Source organism: Tupaia chinensis, unplaced genomic scaffold (assembly GCF_000334495.1).
Source record: "Tupaia chinensis unplaced genomic scaffold, TupChi_1.0 Scaffold000447_1, whole genome shotgun sequence".
Lineage (NCBI taxonomy): Eukaryota > Metazoa > Chordata > Mammalia > Scandentia > Tupaiidae > Tupaia > Tupaia belangeri.
In genome coordinates, this window is record NW_006159952.1 from 399,980 (window position 1) to 420,147 (window position 20,168).

Sequence of the window (20,168 nt, forward strand, 5' to 3'; positions counted from 1 at the left end):
GGGAAAGTAGGGGAGGAGTTGAATTAACTGGGGACAGGTTGCAGACCTCTCATTCACCTTTGGGAGAGACAGGCTCTGAGGAAAGCAGAGGTGAGGTAATATACAGATAATATCATAGAATTAGATAGTATCCTGGGCTCACTGATTGTGACACCAAGAGAAGAGGCATCAGGACCAGCAGATTGACGTAATGTTTATGTAGCTGGACTCCCACATAGTTGACTTCGAGTCCCAGATGCGGTGGCTTAAAACTCATGCCAGGTGCATGTGCGTGTGTGCCCAAGATCCTGGAGGAGAAGGGATTGCAGCATGGCCATCCCCCCCGGGGGGGGGGTGATTTCTCACTTTCTGTCTCTTTCCAGTGAGCACATGCATCCTTTAAAAATCTCAAAAAAAAATTTTTTAAAGGTATCTTAGGATGACTTCTTGGTTTCTGACTTGGATGCGTTTATCGTGTACCATTCATCAGTATTAGCTGGATAGGAAGGCGTGCAAGTTTCTGTGGGGCATGTGGTAAGTTCACTTTGGAGGTGAGTTTGGAGGTATAGTCAGAGGGGGTTGTAGGTCATCTAGTACCCAGGAATACAAGAAAAGAAGTTCTGGAAGACTATTTGTAACCTGTTGACAGTGCATTGTAAACTGTTGCAGCTCTGCTGTTTGCCTAATTTCCTATGGCCACTGTAAGTAGTTCCCTTCAATGTCAAACTGTAGTGGGAGGAGTGTACATTGATACAGTCTTCTGAAAATCATTTTGTATCAAGAGTTTCTCCAGCTATCACTAGTGCCCTCTGGCAAGTTAAAAAATAGTACTAGGGACAGCAGGTGATGTGGTAGTTAAGGCACTATATCTCAATGGCCAGCCTACTGTTTAAGTCCTGGACCCTGTGGCCTGAAAAACATGACAGGCACGTGTGCATGCATGCCCAAAATCCCAAGAGGAGAATGGAGGAGAGGGATTGTGGTGTGGCCATTTGCCCACACTCACACCAGGCGCTTATTTCTCACTTTCCTCTTCTGTCTCTGGTGAGCACAAGTGCCCTATGGTTAAAAAGAAAAAAAAAAAAAAAAAAAAGCAATACTAAAGTGTTTAAAAATACTATTTTCTTTCTTCAATAAGTTAATTATAACTGACTTTTTAACTTTATGAACTTAAACTTTTTTAACTTTTTGGCTCTTGTAATAACACTTAAAACACATTTTACAGTTGTTCATAAACACAAACACATTTTACAGTTGTGCAAAATTTTTTTTCTTAAATCCCTATTGTATCAGCTCATTTTAACAATTTTTTAATTTTTGTAAATGTTTTTTGTTTAAAAACTAGGAAATATATACACATATTAGCCCAGGCCTGCTAGGGTCAAGATCATTCATACAATACACTATCTTATGCCTCTGTGTGTGTCTTACTAGAAGGGTCATGGTGAACAAAACAATGAGCGATTAAATCAAGCGCAAGAAACGATGCAGTCAAGAGACGTGGTAAATACGATGTGTGTGAGGTTGCTGCTGGCAAGGTGGCTTTCTGTTTTACAGTAAACTTTTTAAGTAGAAGAACACTAAATGATAGAAATGATAGTAAATGCATAAACCAGTAACATAGACGTTTTTCATTATTGGGCACTATGTACTCTACACAATTGTATGTGTTTTTTTAAATTTGCGTGTGTTCACCAGAGAGGAGAGAGAAAGAGAAACAAGTGGGAAAGTGTCCTCCCAGGGAGAATGGCCATGCTGCAGTCCCTTCTCCATTCTCCTCTCAGAATTTGGGCATGCACGTGTATGTGCCTCAGCCTGTTTCTCAAGGTGGGGTCTAGGAGTCGAACCGAGCAGTTGGCCATGTGGGATCCAGCTGCCTTACCCATCAGGTCACTTGGCTGACCCACGTGCTCTTCTTTTATATGACTGGTTTATACCAGCCTCACCACATTTTGAATCAGTACGCTCCTATAGTGTTAGATGGCAGCAGAACCTTTTCAGTGCCATTATGATCATGTGGGACCACTGTCACATAAACAGTCCATCATTGACCGAGATACCGTTATGTGGTTTGTGACTGTATGTTTATATTTTTGAAGTGTAAGGAATGGCACTGTAAACGCCCATGTACCCACCACTAGTATTTTCAAAAATCATTTTCCTGGGGCCAGCAGGTTGCGTAGTAGTTAAGGTGCTAGACTGCCATGTGGCCAACCATGGTTCCAGTCCCAGACCTGGCAGTTTGAAACTTACACTGGGCGCATGTGTGAGCGTGCGCAAAGTCCCAAGAGGAGAATGGAGGAGGAGACGGGATTGTGGCATGGCTGTCCTCCCGGGGAGTGATTTCTCACTTTATGTCTCTTTGGCAAGAACACACACCCTATAGCAAAACAATCTCTTTAAAAAAAAAAAAAGAAAGACAAAAACATTATCCTGTTTTTCTACATATGCTCAGGCCCTATGCAGTATATTGTTTATACATTATGCATTCTTTTGCAACTTTATTTTTTTAACAAGTATTATGTTCCTGAGTTTTAGCCATGTTTGTGAAGCTGTAAGTTTTTCATCTCACTGTATCTCGTTGTACAACTATACAGTAATTTCTTCACTCTGAGGAGGTGGACCTTTAAGTTGTTTCCAGATTTTTCTTTTCTCTTTTTTAAAAAAAGGCAGGGTTGCACTGTGTTGCCTAGGCTTGCTTTCCTCCTGCCTCAACCTCCTGAGTCTTAGGGATTATGGGTGCTCAGCAGCACCCAGCCTTTAAGTTGGTCTGGGAATGGAACCTGGGCCTTCCATGTAGATCCTGCCTGAAGATGTCTTGGCAATGTGCACCGTTGCTGCTGGGTCTGTTTCCAGATTTATGTTTTTCATTTTTTCCTGGTGGCATGTGCACTTCCAAAAAAGAGAGCAGACACGCCCGCCCCCCATGGGGAAGGGTCACAGACACCTGGCATGTTTTTCAAGCTGTTTAGGCTGGGGCTTAAACCATGTGTTTGAATGTGTGAGATCTGCTGCCTCAACCACCAGGCCATGGAACCAACTGTGTTTCCAGATTTCCTTGTTTGTTATTTCTAACAGTGCTGTGATAAAGATTGTTCATGCTTCAAGGCGTGTGACCATTTGCAAGAGTTTTTTTTTTTTTTTTTTTTGGAGAGGTTTTCGCTATAGGGCGCGTGTGCTCGCCAGACAGACAGAGAGAGACATAGAGACAGAAAGCGAGAAATCACCCCCCAGAGGGATGGTCACGCTGCAGTCCCTTCTCCTCCGTTCTCCTCTCAGGATCTTGGGCACGCACGCACATGCGCCCGGGGTGAGTTTTAAGCCACCGGGTCTGGGATGCGAACTTCGGTCAACTACGTGGGAGTCCAGGGACATAGCCATTACACTAACTGCTGGTCCCCAAGAGTTTCTTAAGTATGTTTCCAGAGTATTAAGTGTTAGGTCATAGGGCAAGTGCCATGTTTAAGCTTTACTTGTAATGCTAAATTATTGGGTCATCAGGAAAGTAGTGATGCATTTTTGCGTAGAAAAATATGTCATGACTTTCCCACCAACCTAATATTTTCCAAAGTGATAGTACTGGCTTATGTACCTACCATTAGTATGTAAACATCCTAATTTTTCCACATTTTCAAAAAAATTTGAAAAAATCAGGCATTTAAATTTTGCCCATCTGATTGGTGAAAAGTGACAATTATGAGGATGTATTTAACTTTTTTCTTTTTCTTTTTTTTTTTTTGCCACAGGGGATGTGTGCTTGCTGGAGAGAACCAGTGAGACAAAGTGAGAAATCACCCCCGAAGGGGATGACCACACTGCAGTTCCTCCTCCTCCATTCTCCTGGGGGTTTTGGGCATGCACACAGGCCCAGCATGATTCTCAAGCCACAGGTCTGGGTCCTGAACTGCAGTTGTCCATGTGGGAGTCCACCTGCTGACCCCCTGTATTTAACTTTTTAAAAAGGTGTTTCCTTTTCTGGTTTTATAAATTAGTAGTTTCCGGTGCCAGCAGGTGGCATGGTGGTTAAGGGTGTTGGACTCTCACATGGCCTAGGGTGGTTTGAGTCACCTGGCAGCTTGCTTTCTAACTTTCCCCTTCTCTTACTCTGTCCCTCCCTGGTCAAATTAAAATAAATAAATGAATGGGTCCAGCAGGTGGCATGGTGGTTAAGGCTCTGGACTCCCACATGGCTGACAATGGTTCAAGTTCCAGACCTGGCAGCTTAATTTCTTACTTTTTCTTTCATTCTCACTTTCTAGTCAAATTAGAAAATAAATAATGACAAGTGAAATAAAAATAAGAAACAGTTTTTAAAAATAAATAAAGTAATTCTTTAAAAAAAAAACAAGTAGTTTTCAAAGTGATCTTTTTAAAGAATTATTTAATTTTATTTATTCATTTATTTTAATTTGACCAGAGACACAGAGAAATGGAGAGGAAAAGTGAGAAAGCAAGCCACCAAGTCCAGGACTCGAACTTTGTTTGGCCGTGTGGGAGTGTCCAACTCCTCAACCACCGCACCACCTGCTGGCCCCTCTAAGTGATCTTTAATGTTACTTAGAAACTTTGAGAATCAGATTGTTAATATTGTCACATAAAACTCCGTAGAATTTCAGCTTTTCGTTTGCTTAGTAGTTTTGTAGTATATAATATAAGGTCCTTAATGATATTTTAAAAAATTGATCTTGGGGAGCCAGCAGGTTGCATGGTCAAAGAAGAGAGAAGAAAATTAAACTTGGCTTTTAGTTCATTTCAAAACACATTTTGAATATTTCCTAAAGGAATTTCACAGCACCATTTGCTACATTTGGAGAAATCTGAAGTATTCAGCTGGTTTTACTGAAAATTTTGTTTGAAAATAAAATCACAGAAATAAACTAATGGCACACAGAAACCAATGAATCTTCTCTGCATCTCTTCATTTTCCTCTTCTACTGGGTAATAGGTACAAATGCTTACTTGGTATGAATCATTTGTCTTTGGTTGCTTAATGAAGAATTTTTAGTAAAGTGAAACTCTTTAAATTGATATCCTTTAAGAAGTTTAAAGATTGTAAATGACAGTATAATTCAGCATAATGGAATCAACGTAAAATAAGATTGGCCTCTAATGAGAATTCTGCCAGTTTAAAAAACACCTTTTATGTTTTAGCACCAGTATGCATGAGCGAGTGAGCCGAACAGAAAGACAGTTTCGATCACTTCCAGCTAATCAGCAGAAGCTACTTCCTCAGTTTCTTCTTCACTTGGACAAGATCCGGAAATGCATTGATCATAATCAAGAAATACTACTGACCATTGTGAATGATTGCATCCATATGTTTGAAAATAAAGAATATGGAGAAGATGTATGTGGAAGTTCTATTTTTATTTTTCTGCTTATTGATCATTTTGGCTTTAACTTCTACGTTCTGTGGTCTTTATCTTTCTGGATTTCATTTTTATAATCTTGCACAGGTCATTTGTTCTGCTCAGAGAATGTTTTCACTATATGTTTAGTCATTTGATTAGGCTTAATACTAAGATTAACTGCTGGCATTTTGATACATTTTGACATAGGGTTCTAAATGTCCTTGATTACAGGATAGTGACTGAGACTTCTAAAAATGGCTTTATTAACTATATAAAATTTATCTCCCTCACTAAACTAATGTATTTTTTTAAAGTATCTTGTATCTGTTGCTATTCTTTTACTTTAAGAAATTACTTTCATGGGCCAGTTGGTAGCATGGTAGTTACGATGGCTGGATCCTACATGGCGAGGCCTGGTGGCTTGAAAACCATCTTGGGCATGTATACCTGAAATCCCTAGAGGAGCATGGTGGAGATGGGATTACAGCATGGCCAACCACTATGGGTGGTGCTTTCTCACTTTCACTCTTTCTGTGTCTCTTCTCTGTTTCTTTCCTGCGAGTGCACGTGCTCTGTAGCAAGTTAAAAAGAAAGAAATTATTTTTACTTACGAATCTCAAGAGACTTGTAATAAAAACTGAAGTCCTCTTCTTGTGTCTACAGAATAGTCTGGCCACCCTAGTGTGAGGCTCTCCATGCTGCCCCACCAGTGATCTGGAGGAACTTTCTTCTCAGTCTTAGAGAGAGAGAGTGTGTTCTGTCTCCAGAGCAGCTCAGTTCTGGTCCTGTGTGAAGACTGCTTAATTATATGGTGGTTTTATGATTAATGGACCTTAATTTATTGAAATGAGACTTTTCATTTAGGATCTCAAGCTGCACTTGAACCCCTGTTGAGGTAAAATGCTAGTAATTTATCCACTAAACCACCAACCTATATAGCCCCATCATACCATGTCTATTTAGCCATATTCAAAGTTGATTATTTTCTCTGAAGCTAATTGGTTTCTGTTTCTTAAACAGGGGAATGGGAAGATTATGCCAGCATCTACATTTGATATGGATAAGTTAAAATCCACGTTGAAACAGTTTGTGAGAGACTGGAGTGAAACTGGGAAAGCCGAAAGGGATGCCTGCTACCAGCCAATTATTAAAGAAATTTTAAAAAATTTTCCAAAAGAGAGATGGTAAATAGTACTTTGTTTTTAACCAACTTCTTTAAGATGTGTAAGCACAAAGTTTTTTTTTTATAAGGCATACCACTGTCTTGATTCATTTGTTTAGTTCCTGTGTCCCTGTATGTTTTACATGTGTGAGAGTTATAGTTGTTACTGGATGCTTGTGTCTGTCTGAGGTTGCAGTTAATATTTTGAATGATTTTTGCAGTTAATATTTTGAATGGTTTTTGCTGCAGTACTTAGGGGAAATTACTCTTTCCAAAAATTAATATAAGAATTAGATTGAATATTCACTATCAGTGACGTATATGTTTTTATAATTTGCTTTGTGGCAAAACAAAAAGCTGCAAACTCTTTAATTCTCTTTTCGACCTGCTTGTAAGCAGATGAGAGATCTACATTATAGAGTAGAGCTTTTTAACTTTTTTATGCCATTGAACCCTTGGCCATTCTGAAGCCCATGGTCTTTTTAGAATATCATTTTTAAATGAATACAACAAAATTCATAGGATTACAAAGAAACCAATTATTTTGAAATATAGTTATCAAAATTAAGCAAATGTGTGGCGAGCATGCTTTTTATCATGTGTCACATTAAGTACAGTCTAGCAGCAAATGTTACTTTGTTATGAAAACGCTGAGCTGGTGCATACTGAGAACCTCAGCAACTAATGTGAAGGGAAAACATGATTTTTATTGGTGCTAAAGTCACAAGTACTATTAAAACTTTATTATTAATTTTTTTGGTTAATTTATTCATAAGTGAAGAAAGAAAATACCAGTCAAAAGTTAATAAAATAAAACTGTAATTTTTTCCCCTCCCTTTGGTAGTCCTAATGGATACTCGCCATGAACTCCTTGAGCCATTGACCCCTGGTCAGGAACCCCTGACTGAAGAGGCATTCTTTCAAGAGAACCAGTGGGTGGAATTTAGTCTGTCATTTAAAAACTTTTTGTAGAGAAGCTCTTTTTCCTCATTTCCTTCCACTCCTCATTGATTCTTAACTTCTTTTTGTTTATTTAGTTTTTGGAAGCACCACCAGGATTAAATAGCAACTTTAAATTTGGGTGTATCCTTCCAGAAATTTCAATACGTATGTGTGTCTTTTTTCTTTCTGTTTTTTTAACTTTTTACTTTGAAATACCTTTTAAAAGTATAGTTAAGTGGCTTGAATTCTTCAGGTGTCCTATATACTCTTCATCTAAATTCACAAGTTTTTATTATTTTATCACATTTGCTTTATCATTTCTTCCTCTTCCTTCCTCCTTCTCCCACTTTATGTATGTGTGTATCTAAAATCACACATATACAGAATTGTCATTTAAACCATTTGAGAGATGAGTTTATATACATCATGCTTTTTCAACCACTAATACTTCAGTTTATTCTTAAGAACAAGGAATTCCTTATATAAACACAGTTCTCAAATTGAAGAAATTTAACCTTGAATACTGTTATTTAACTTTAAATACCCATAATCCACAGTCTATATTCAAATTTCATAATATTTATTTTTCTGTCCAGTCCAGAAGTCAATCTATGATATACTGTTGCATTTCATTATAATGTGTTAGTCTTTTAATCTGGAACAGTTCCTTGGTCTAATGACCTTGACATCTTTGAAGAATACAAGGAGGTTATTTTACAGAACATTGTCTAGGTTGAGATTTTCTTATGGTCCTTCATGATTAGATCTAGATTATGTATTTCCAGTTGAAATAGAATATAATTGAAGTTTTGTCTTTTCCTTTTCCTTTTGTTTTTAAGTTTATTTGTTGTGGGGACACCTTAGACAGGCTTTTATTTTTGTTTGATTTTGGGTTTTAGTCATAGGGCGAGAGTGTACTTGCTGGAGAGGAGAGACACAGAGATAGAGAGGGAAAGTGAAAAATTACCTGCCGGGGAGGCAACCGTGCCACAGTCTCTTCTCCTCAGGATTATGGGCATACATGCACCATGTGCCCAGCATGATTTTTCTTTTTTTTTTTTTTTTCCAGCATGATTTTTCAAGCCACTGAGTCTGGGGACTCAGTAAGCAGTGGGCCATGTAGGAGTCCAGTGTCTTACTACCATGCCACCCACTGGCCCTTCTGCAGGGTTGTTTTTGGTTTTGTTTTGGAGAGGTTTTTGCTATAGGGCTCATGCGCTCGCCAGAAAGACAGAAACAAAGAGACAGAAAGCGAGAAATCACCCCCCAAAGTGGGGGTGGCCATACTTCAATCCCTTCTCCTTCACTCTCTCAGGATCTTGGGCACGAATGCACATGCACCCGGCATGAGTTTAAGCCACCAGGTCTGGGACTCAAACCACGGTTGACTACGTGGGAGTCCAGTGACATAGCCATTACGCCAACTGCTGGTCCTGCTTCTACAGGGTTTTTATGCTATGAATCCTACACCCTGCCCTGCAGCCAACCAGGCAGGTTGACATAGACCTGAAACTAAAAACTAGAGACTTCCTGCCTGGTGCACAGCAGCGCTCCTGCAGCCTGAGCCTCTGCAGCTGGGCCTGATATGCCTTTTTTAAGACATCATATCCAGAGACATTTATCTATCAGACAGTCATTGACGATTTCAACTTTGATCACCCAATCAAGATACTATATGGGAGCCAGCAGGTTGCGTGGTGGTTAAGGGCGCTAGATTCTCACATGTCCTTCGACCATGGTTTGATTCCCGGACCTCGCAGCTTGCTTTCTCACTTTCTCTCTCTTTCTCTCTCTTCCTCTGTCCCTCTGTGGTCAAATTAATATAAACAAATAAATAAAGTTAAATAAAATAATTTTTAAAAAGATAATAAAAAAATAATAAAATTTTAAGAAGATACTATATAGTTTCTCCACTGTTATTCTCTTTTCCCAAAGAATAAGTGATTTCTGGCAAGACACTTTTGGCCCATCTAATTAATGCTGCATCACATGAAATGATCTATGCTATTGTGATTTTATAGCTCTGCTGTTACCAATTGGCATTCTACTGTAAGGAAGAATCCCCCTTCTCTTCTACTTAGGTATCTAATTATCTCTTACCAGGAAGACTCACAGTTCTTAACTTTATTCATGGGGTTATAATCCCTTACTGGTTTTTATTTTGTGGTTCAAATTGGCTCAGATTTGGCCAGTAGAAGTCTCTTTTACTTGGCGCTTTTGTCTTTTTGGCATATGCCAATCTTTTTTTAATTTTTATTTTTAAATATATCTTACTTTCTGGCATAATAAAATATCTCAGACTCATCTTGGATATTCTCTGCTTTGGTTCTGTAATTGGTTATCTCTGCAATGACCTGGTTCTTCTTAATAAAGAATGGTGTGTAGAAACCAAGATCTGGGACTAAGCCTGGCTGTTGTTGTTAAGAGGCTATTATCTTACAGACCTTTCCGTGGCCGGAGCTACACACATGCGTGCGTGCACTAGAAATCACGAATTCGCATTGATAACTGACTTCATTCTCAATTCCATGGATTCCACCTTGGTTTCTCATCTTCTCTGTATCTGTTTGCCTTTTTCCACAGAGAGGACCCTGGTGTCCAACAGCATCATTGCATTGGTTCATTTGCTCAGTCCTCTGCAACATGCACAGAATGGTTCCACAATTGGTATATTCATACCTCCATGAAAAGGAAACCTAATAGATGTGTAGGATTAACTATACTTGTGATAATTAAAATTGTTTCCTTATGGAAAAACATGTGTCTTATTAATTTGTCCGATTTGTTCATATTTAGAATTTTTTTAAGTATTTCACTTCATTTTATTTATTCTTATTATTTTTAAATTTGACCAGAGGAAGACACAGAGAGAAGGAAAGTGAGAAAGCAAGCTACCAGGTCCAGGATTCAAACTGTGGTCTGCCATGTGGAAGTCCAGCACTCCAACCACCACACCACCTGCCAGCCCCCGTATTTAGAATTTGTAACATGACCGAGTTTATAAGTACATGCAGCTTTGAAGCCACAGATAGACTTACTTCTGTTTTGACTTCTATATTAAGTCTATTTGTTAATTAAAGAAATGCTAACTTAATCATACTGAGTGGTTATTAGCCTCTGGCTTGATTTTGTTTTAAATAGATTTGAATTTTGTTCTAGTGAGTATTTGCTCGTTGAAATTAGCAATATTTATTTTAAAACTTTAAACTCTGGGCTCAGGGTTTAAATTCTTTTCTCAAAAATAAATATAAGCATAATATAACTCTTCTCAGTTGATAGAACAGTATGTATTGAAATTTTAAAAATTTATCCAAGTGAATATTTAAATATAAGAATCCAATGCTATAAAGCTTTTAGTTGTAGGAAAAGATACTTAAGTTAGAGTCCTGTCTAAAGAGAGGTCACAGCCTGTGGCATCAGGTTGCTAATGAATCCTGAAAGCTGCCGGTCTGTATTTTTTTGTGTTTTAGATTTTAATTTCATTAGCCCTTTCCATTTTAGAAAAATGAGAAGAGATACTTTGTGGGGGAAAAATCTATCAGTCCTTGCACTTCAGTATACTCTTAACAAACACTCTTAAGAAGATACTGATGTACTGTTGACTGGTTGATTTTAATTTTAATTTTTTTTACATAGTTGAGCATTAGGAAGAAATATTTTTAGCTTTAAAGAATTTTTTCTACTTAGGTTAAAATAAAGAATGTAAATTATAATTTATAAAAGAATTCTCTTAGCTAGAAGAATCTGGTTTTTTTAAAATAATTTTTAAAATTTATAATTTTGAAAGATTTTTGCCATAGGGTGCATGCACTCACCGGAGAGAGAGAGGCAGAGAGAAAGCAAGAAATCACCATCCAGGCGGGATGTCCAGTGAGAGTCCAGCAACATAGCCATTACACTAACTGCTGGTCCGCCTGGTGTGAGTTTTAAGCCAACAGGTCGGAGACTCAAACCACGGTCGGTCATGTGGGAGGGAGTCCAACTACATTACCATTATGCCAACTGCCGGTCCAGAGAATCCATTTTATTTATTTATTTTTAAATTTTTATTTATTCATTTATTTTTACTTGACTAGAGAGAGGCAGAAAGAGAGAGAGAGAGGGAAAGTGAGAAAGCAAGCCACAGGCCCAGGACTTGAACCATGGTTGGGCATGTGGGAGTGTCCAACACCTTAACCACCACACCAACTGCCAGCCCCAGGAGAATCCATGCTAAAAGAAGAAACATAGTTTAGAAGTTGAAAATTCTCCCTCATTCAGAAAGCCCTCCTAAACCAAAGACAAATAAGTGTCACAGATTTCTTATAAATCAAAATTTCAAGTGCTTAAAAATCTAGAGTAATAACTGAGTAGGAAAATCATTCAGAGTTAATAACCTAGTGGGAAAAAATGGTACAGAGAGTTTACAGAAAAAGAAATACAAGATGCTGAGTCTCATAAGAGAATGCAGAGATAAAGATCACTTTAAGATGCCAGTTTTCGCTCACTGCATTGCAGAGATTAAAGTGAGATAGCTGTTAAGGTCTGAGGAAACATATTGCTGACGTAAGAGTAATTGAGTAAAAAATCTTATAAAAGGCAGTTTTGCATGTCTTGATTCTTACAGTTCAATTTCAGGAAAGCCATTCTATAGATACACTTAGGCATGTGGAAGTTATTCAAGCCAAGAATATTAATTTCCACATTGTAGTAGCAAAGGATTGGAAATAATCTAAATGTTCTCATTAGACGATTTTGATAAAAATTTAAGATACAGTCATACAGTGGAATTAAGAAAATGCTGTGAACTGCTAAGGCAAAAGTTTCAAGATGCATTAGATTGGGGTTGGCATACTTCCTCTTAAAAGTGCTATAGTAGTGGGGCCAGCAGATGGCGTAATGGTTATGTCACTAGACTCCCACATGAGTGACCCTGGTTGGAGTCCTGAAACAGGTGGAATTGAAATAACCTGAAATGAGTTCTTTGGAGTGATGAAGAGGCAAGTTGGACCATATTGTTGAAAGTGCTTCACCCTATTCCTCATTTACAACCCATTTTCTGTTATGAATTTTAAAGTCAACACCTAGCTCTATTTAAAACCTTGAAATTTTGCTGTATTTGCTTTTTATTTTATTTTTTTAAGGTTTTTGCCATAGGGTATGTGTGCTCACCAGAGAGACAAAGAGAAAGAAAGTGAGAAATCACTCCCTAGAGGGATGGTCATGCCACAATTCCTTCTCCATTCTGTTCTTGGGGTTTGGGCCACACACGCACATGTGCCCAGCATGATTTTCAAGCTGCTAGGTCCTTGGACTGGAACTGCGTGAGAATCCTGCACCTTAGCCATCATGCTACCTGGTGACCCAATTTAATTTCTTTCTTTTTTTTTAAGAATTATTTTATTTAACTTTATTTTTATTTTTATTTGACCAGAGAGAGAAGGAAAGTGAGAGAGCAAACCGCCAGGTCCGGGACTTGAACTACTATTGTCATGCGGGAGTCCATAACCACCACGCCACCTGCCGGCTCCATGCGGGAGTCCATAACCACCACGCCACCTGCCAGCTCCAATTTCTTACTTTTTTTCTTTTTTTCTTTTTTTTTTTTTTTTTTTAAGGAAACATTACAAGTAAAGTTGAAACTGTCCAGAGTACATTCCTCTCTTTCTCTTAAGAGATAACCACTAACGTATATTTGTTATGTTATTCTAACTTTGTATTCCTACATTAACTAAGTGTTTATATATTCCTAAAGAACCCATTGTATTGTTTTGTATGTTTTAAAGGTACATTTAGTGGTTTGCAGTATCATTTCACAATTGTTTTTTGATTTATAATTTATGGGTATAGCACCATTCAGTCTACAAACATTATGTAGTGTACATATATAAGGCACATCTTTGTATGTAATTTAAAATTTCCCAGTAGCCACATAGAAAGAAGCAGGTGAAATTAGTATACTTTAATAACCAAGTATATTCAAAATATTATTTCAACGTGTAGTCCATATAAATTATTGAGTACTTTTGCAGTACTTTAAAAAGAGATTGTTAGAGGGCACCATGTGCTCCCTAGAGAGAGACAGGGACAGAGGGGAAGCGAGAAAGCACTCACTTGGGCTATGTGCACACCACAGTTCCTTCTCCATTTCTCCCTCCTTTGGGGATTTGGGTATGCATGTACTCATGCCCACCATGTTTCTCAAGTTACTAGGTCTGGGACTTGGACCGCCCATTTGCCCAAGGGGATCCCAGCTGCCCTAACCACCATGCCATGGGATGGCCCTGCCTTACTTCGTATACTTACTTTGAAATCTAGTGTGTGTTTACATTCATAACATAACTCTGTTTACACAGTTTGAGGATCCTATAGACAGACACAAAGGTTAGACCTTTTCTGTCTGCTGCTTTGATTCAGAGAACCACTTCAGTGCTTAAAAGCTCTATGTGCTCCTACCACTAGGGGTCAGCCAAGTGCCACTGTGTCAACAGAGTAAGATCAGAGTATTGTGTGTTGGAGTTTTCTGATCTGCTGCAGTGTAAAGATCATTCTTTGTACAGTAAACATTTACTACCAGTGAAATAGTTGCAGCAGGAGAGGAATACAAATGAAAATATGGCCTGTGACATATAGGCTCTTTGTGTTCTGTCTTTACAGATGCACTGTCTTTGTTCTTACTTGTCTTGAATAAATGGCTGAACCTTCCCTCTTCCCTATTACCAGCACTGAATCAGTTGTAGTAAACATACTGATTCACCATATTTGGACCTTATTAACTGGTAAAACTGTTTGCTGCTTTTGCTAAGAATCTCAAATAGATAACATTTGACTACTGAGCCACAAATTGTATGCCTTTCTGTTCATAGTGTTTAAAGTCTCAGCTTGGTTTGAAATCATCTTGCCATTAAGGTCTATTCTTAGATTTGTATTTCTCTTACTCTTCATAGGAATGCCCTGGCCTTCATAAGGATTATAGCAGAAACTGCCATTTAACATGCTTTCATTTCATGCACACTATAATTAGGAAACTTTTTTTATGTTATTAATATCCATTACTTAAAGTGCCAGTGGGGGGAAAAATCAAACTAAAATCAAACATTTGAAGAAAAAGTCTATCTCAGTCATTCGTTATTTTTGTTTTGTTTTGTTTGTGTTTTCAGTTTTAGAGGATTTGTTTTAGCGTTTCTTCTCAGATGCTTATTAAAATAAAATCTTTTTTGTTATAATGCAGGTAATTTTTATATCTATAGTAGTCTCTGGTAATTATTAACATAGAGTTTTGATGTGTTCTGCTTGTAATAGCTTGATGATAGCCTCTTAATAACACTTTTATGCATGGTAGTGTTCCTATATTTTCTGCCACAAGGTGGGGACAAAGAGTCCTATGGTTCTTATGATGGGAGAATTTGATAACAAAGCTTCCACATAAGTAATCAAGTTAATCATTGGTACTATAATTAGGAAACTTTCCCTTAAGGGTAGCATCATCTCTAATTTATATATACTGATTTTTTTTTTAACTTGGTCATTAAGCATTCAGAAATTACTAGTGATTTTTTTTTTTGGACAACTAGTGATTTTTAATAAACATTTTAAATACTCTGAAATACTCTGAATTACTTCCAGTCTTTTTATTTTCTGTAACATTACTTTGATCAAAATTTTTCCTTTTTTAATTTTGCTTTAGGAAGCATGTGCTCACAGGAGAGAGACAGACCAAGAGAGAGGGAAAGTGAGAAGTCAGCCCCCAGGGGACATGACCACACTATAGTGCCTTCTCCATTCTCCTCTTGAGATTTTGGGTATGCACGCACATGCATCCTGTGTGTTTTCATGCTGCCCGTCCGGGCCTTGAACTGCTCTGTGAGATCCAGTTGTCTTAACTACTGCAACCATTAAATAATTTTTTTTTTAAAGGTTTTCGCTATAGGGCGCGTGCGCTCGCCAGACAGACAGAGAGAGACGAAGAGACAGAAAGCAGGAAATCACCCCCCGGGGGGGGTGGCCACACCGCAATCCCTTCTCCTCCATTCTCCTCTTGTGATCTTGGGCATGCACGCACATGCGCCCGGCGTGAGTTTAAGCCACCGGGTCCGGGACTCGAACCACGGTCGACTACGTGGGAGTCCAGCGACATAGCCATTACGCTAACTGCTGGTCCCACCATTAAATAATTTTTAAAGGACTAAGCTGAGCACAGCCTCTTGGGTTGGAGGTGGAAATATATGCTTTGACTGGGCAGATGAGGATTGAGAAATAAGGCAAATTCTGGAGAGTAGGGCTTTTGGGGGGCGAGGTCTGGTAGAGGATAGAAAATGAGCAGGAGGCCTGAGTGGGCTGTCCTTGTGGCAGGTCCTTAAACAAGGAATAATCCAAAGTCCTAGAGTGAGACATTTTTCAAATTCTAATGTTAAAATTATGTATATTCTTTCTAGGTGACCAATATAGATAGCTTTGAACAAAGTGAGAGGATGTATCTGTTTTCTTCATTAAAAATGAAAGTGCACTTATGAACACACACACATTCACGCACACACACTGTATAATCTGGAATGAGATGGAAGCATTTATATTAGTGAATACTATTATATGACTCCTTGGAGTCAGTTGCCCATATCAATTACTAAAGGATATTTTCTAATCATAATATGTCTATTTGTCAATCCCTTCTCCTCCATTCTCCTCTTGTGATCTTGGGCATGCACGCACATGCGCCCGGCGTGAGTTTAAGCCACCGGGTCCGGGACTCGAACCACGGTCGACTACGTGGGAGTCCAGCGACATAGCCATTACGCTAACTGCTGGTCCCACCATTAAATAATTTTTAAAGGACTAAGCTGAGCACAGCCTCTTGGGTTGGAGGTGGAAATATATGCTTTGACTGGGCAGATGAGGATTGAGAAATAAGGCAAATTCTGGAGAGTAGGGCTTTTGGGGGGCGAGGTCTGGTAGAGGATAGAAAATGAGCAGGAGGCCTGAGTGGGCTGTCCTTGTGGCAGGTCCTTAAACAAGGAATAATCCAAAGTCCTAGAGTGAGACATTTTTCAAATTCTAATGTTAAAATTATGTATATTCTTTCTAGGTGACCAATATAGATAGCTTTGAACAAAGTGAGAGGATGTATCTGTTTTCTTCATTAAAAATGAAAGTGCACTTATGAACACACACACATTCACGCACACACACTGTATAATCTGGAATGAGATGGAAGCATTTATATTAGTGAATACTATTATATGACTCCTTGGAGTCAGTTGCCCATATCAATTACTAAAGGATATTTTCTAATCATAATATGTCTATTTGTCAGGAGTCATTTTTAACAGATTTCCTTTTATGCTTTATTGTATGTATAAAATTCAACCCTAATAAATAGACTTTATTAGGGTTTTTATATAAACATATGTTCCATATAAATAAATAAGATTGAGTGACCCTGGGCAAATTTCTGTTATGTGGTAGACAGAGTTTTCAAAAGCACCATAGTGCTTGTCCATTTCAAAGTGTGATATGGAAAAGTTAATATAAACCAAGTAAAATGCCATTTTGCTCGCTGGAACATGCCAAGCCATGTAGTTTTTAATTTTTTAAAATTTGCTATAGAGCACATGCACTTATCAAAAAGAAAATAAGTGAGAAATCACCCCCCCCAGGGGTAATGGCCACATCACAATCCCTTCTCCTCCATTCTCTTCTCAGGATTTTGGACCTACATGCACACGTTCCCAGTGTGTTTTTATTCAAGTCTCCAGGTCTAGGACTCAGACCACTCAGTTGACCATGTGGGATCCAGTGGCCTTAACCACCATGCCTATATATATATATATTTTTTTTTTTTTTTTTATTTAAAGGTTTTTGCCATGGGGTGGGTGTGCTCATGGAGAGAGACAGAGGGAAAGTAAAATCATCCCTTGGGGGTATGGCCATGCCACATCCCTTATTCTCCATTCTCAAGATTTTAGGCAGGCACGCACATATGCCCTATGTGAGTTTCAAGCCACTGGGTCCAAGAATCAAACTGCAGTCTGTCTTGTGGGAATCCAATGCCTTAACCACTGTGCCACTGACTAGACAAGACCATCTAGGTGTTTTGTGTTTTTTTTTCCCAGAATTACTTTTATTTAATGTTATTATTATTTTTAAATTTGCTATAGGGCACATATGCTTACCAGAGAGAGGGACAGTGAGAAAGCAAGTCGCCAAGTCTGGGGCTCAAACCAGTCAGCCATGTGGGAATCTAGTGCCATAACCACTGTGCCACCTGCCAGCAAAGACCATGTAGCTCTAAAGATAAAAATGTATAAGTAGGAGTAGATTTAGATAGTGGATCTGATTTGTGAACCAAATTTAGGTAATACAGTAGTGAAATTCCTTCTTACCTGATGCCACCTGAAGATAGACATTTTCCTGTAATTTGCTTTAAGAATGCCATTTTAGTTTTGTTGGGATTATACTGATCGCTAGAATTCCTGAGAAAAGTCTTTACTTTGTGTTTGCTAAGGCTTTTAGTGGTTTGAAAGTAGAATGACAGATCTCCCAACGCAGCAACTGTGTGTTGGCAGTGTGATGCTAGTCTGGGAAGTCCGTTCAGTCACGAGCCTCCACCGTGGTACAGTGTTTGCCATCATTTTCCCCATGAAAAGTATTCCACCCCCACTCCCATTTCTTTTGCCAACTGAAACATGTCAGGTTTTAGAGCTATACCAGACACACTAAAATTTACATATATTTAATCTGTTTAGTTATACAAATCATTGTATTACATGTACAATTTTAGAGATAAAGTTATGTAATTGGAGTCCCGTGGAATAGTTTTTCTTCCTAAAATAGTTCAGGCAATAGCAATTAGTAATGTGAGTTCAGAAGTCTTCAGATGTAAGATGATTTTTTTTTTCCCTAAAAAATAGTTTGAGGTGATAAAAATCTTCACCTAGTATCTGGACATATATATCTTGTATTCCTTATTTATATGTAGAAGTATTTCTCAATTTTAAGAGGTTAGAACCTTAGCTTATTCTTAATGAATAGAGTATCTAAGATTTTAGCTATTAATGTGGATTTTGTCTTTCTCTTTTTTTTTCCTTTGAGGGGTTGGACATAATTGCCTTATTTCATTTCAGGGATCCTTCTAAAGTAAATATTCTGGTACCTGGTGCTGGACTAGGAAGACTGGCCTGGGAAATAGCTATGCTAGGTTATGCTTGTCAAGGAAATGAATGGAGTTTTTTTATGCTCTTTTCTTCCAACTTTGTACTCAACAGGTATTTAATTTATTTTTTGCTGGAAATAGTAATTTCTCAGAATCAGATTGACTTACCTATTTTTTGAACAGTTCTGAATTTCAAGATAAGTACATAGTGTTTGATTATAAAGTATGTCATAAATGTTTCTTACGTTAAAATCAAAATGCTTACACAGATTACCATCTGAGCCCACTGTCCAGTTAACAGAAACAGATGGGGCAAGTGACTTTTCAGAAAGTGGACATTTCATGAAACCGAAGGGATTTCTGTAGAGAATCTTCAGGACTTAGTGTGATCCAAGAACGAGCATTTTCTCATTATTTCTAAACTTCCTCACTCCTTTGTTCCTCTAGTAGAATAAGAATTTACAATAGTTGAGCAATCATAACTTACTTTCCTTAATCAAGTTCTTTAAAAAAAGGCCAAGAATGCTCACGAGTGTCAAGATCTCTAAGAACTTTTTGTGGCCTCTTAGAAGGTAATGAAAAGGATTTTTTGTCTTGTTTTGTTTTAGTATTACTATGGGCTGCATGAGCTCGCCAGAGAAAGAGGAAGGGAGAGAGAAGGGAAAGTAAGAAAGCACACCCCCTGAGGGGGGATGGCCAGGCCTCAATCCCTTCTTCATTTTTGTCTCTGAATTTCGGACACACATATATACACTGCTGGCATGATTTCATGCTGCTAGGTTCAGGACTCGAACTGAGATCCAGCTGCCTAAACTACAACGCCACCAGCTAGACTAAGATTTTTTTTTTTAAAGCTAGATGATGTGTGTTACAGAAAAAAAAATAGCTATCTTACTTAAATTATATATTGTCTCAGATGGCAGTGTGAGTTTTAGAGGGTTTAGAAGGGAAAAAAGAGGATCGTACAAAAATAATTAAAATAGGTAGCAAACTGTTTTAGTTGAAACCAATACCATTTTTAAAAAACACATAAATATCCCTGAATTTACTTTCTCTTTTTCTGTCCTTAATCCATGATTGGTTGCTCTTCTCCATGTATATGTACATTTAAGATAATTTGGTGGGGTATAGTCCTGACACTTGAGTATTGAGTTATATACAGAAACTTCTAGTCACACAGATTATATTTTACTATTTGGAGTAGACTCTCTTACTAAAATGTTTAGTTAACACTGAATTTTATGCTCATATTTTGCAGATGTTCTGAAATTAATAAATACAAACTTTATCCTTGGATCCATCAGTTTAGCAATAACCGGAGATCTGCTGATCAAATTCGACCCATCTTTTTCCCTGATGTTGACCCTCACAGTCTTCCTCCTGGTTCTAACTTTTCTATGACAGCAGGAGATTTTCAGGAGATTTATTCAGAATGCAGTAAGTTTACTTTATTACTTTTTTTTATTTTTAGAGAGAGATTTTTGCTATCAGGTGTGTGCACTCACCAGAAAGACAGAGACGGAGTGAGAAATTACCCCCAGGGGGGGAATGGCCACACCACAATCCCTTTTCCTCCATTCTCCTCTCGGGATTTTGGGCACACATG

The 20,168-nt window shown here is 38.1% G+C and overlaps 1 protein-coding gene and 1 long non-coding RNA gene across 2 annotated transcripts in view; both read left to right on the plus strand.

The window, feature by feature from the left end:
- The window catches only part of CARNMT1 (carnosine N-methyltransferase 1), a gene marked incomplete in the record, with an annotated part of 44,959 nt that overhangs the window by 6,307 nt on the left and 18,484 nt on the right, over nucleotides 1-20,168 (plus strand). The window contains 4 exon segments of the mRNA XM_006155327.3: nucleotides 5,131-5,326; nucleotides 6,351-6,514; nucleotides 18,534-18,674; nucleotides 19,821-19,999. Coding sequence (XP_006155389.2) covers nucleotides 5,131-5,326; nucleotides 6,351-6,514; nucleotides 18,534-18,674; nucleotides 19,821-19,999 — 680 coding nt within the window.
- Nucleotides 7,445-10,528, plus strand: LOC114009049 (uncharacterized). Its single transcript, XR_003550526.1, has 2 exons — nucleotides 7,445-7,599; nucleotides 10,018-10,528. It is a non-coding gene; the product is annotated as an uncharacterized LOC114009049 (long non-coding RNA).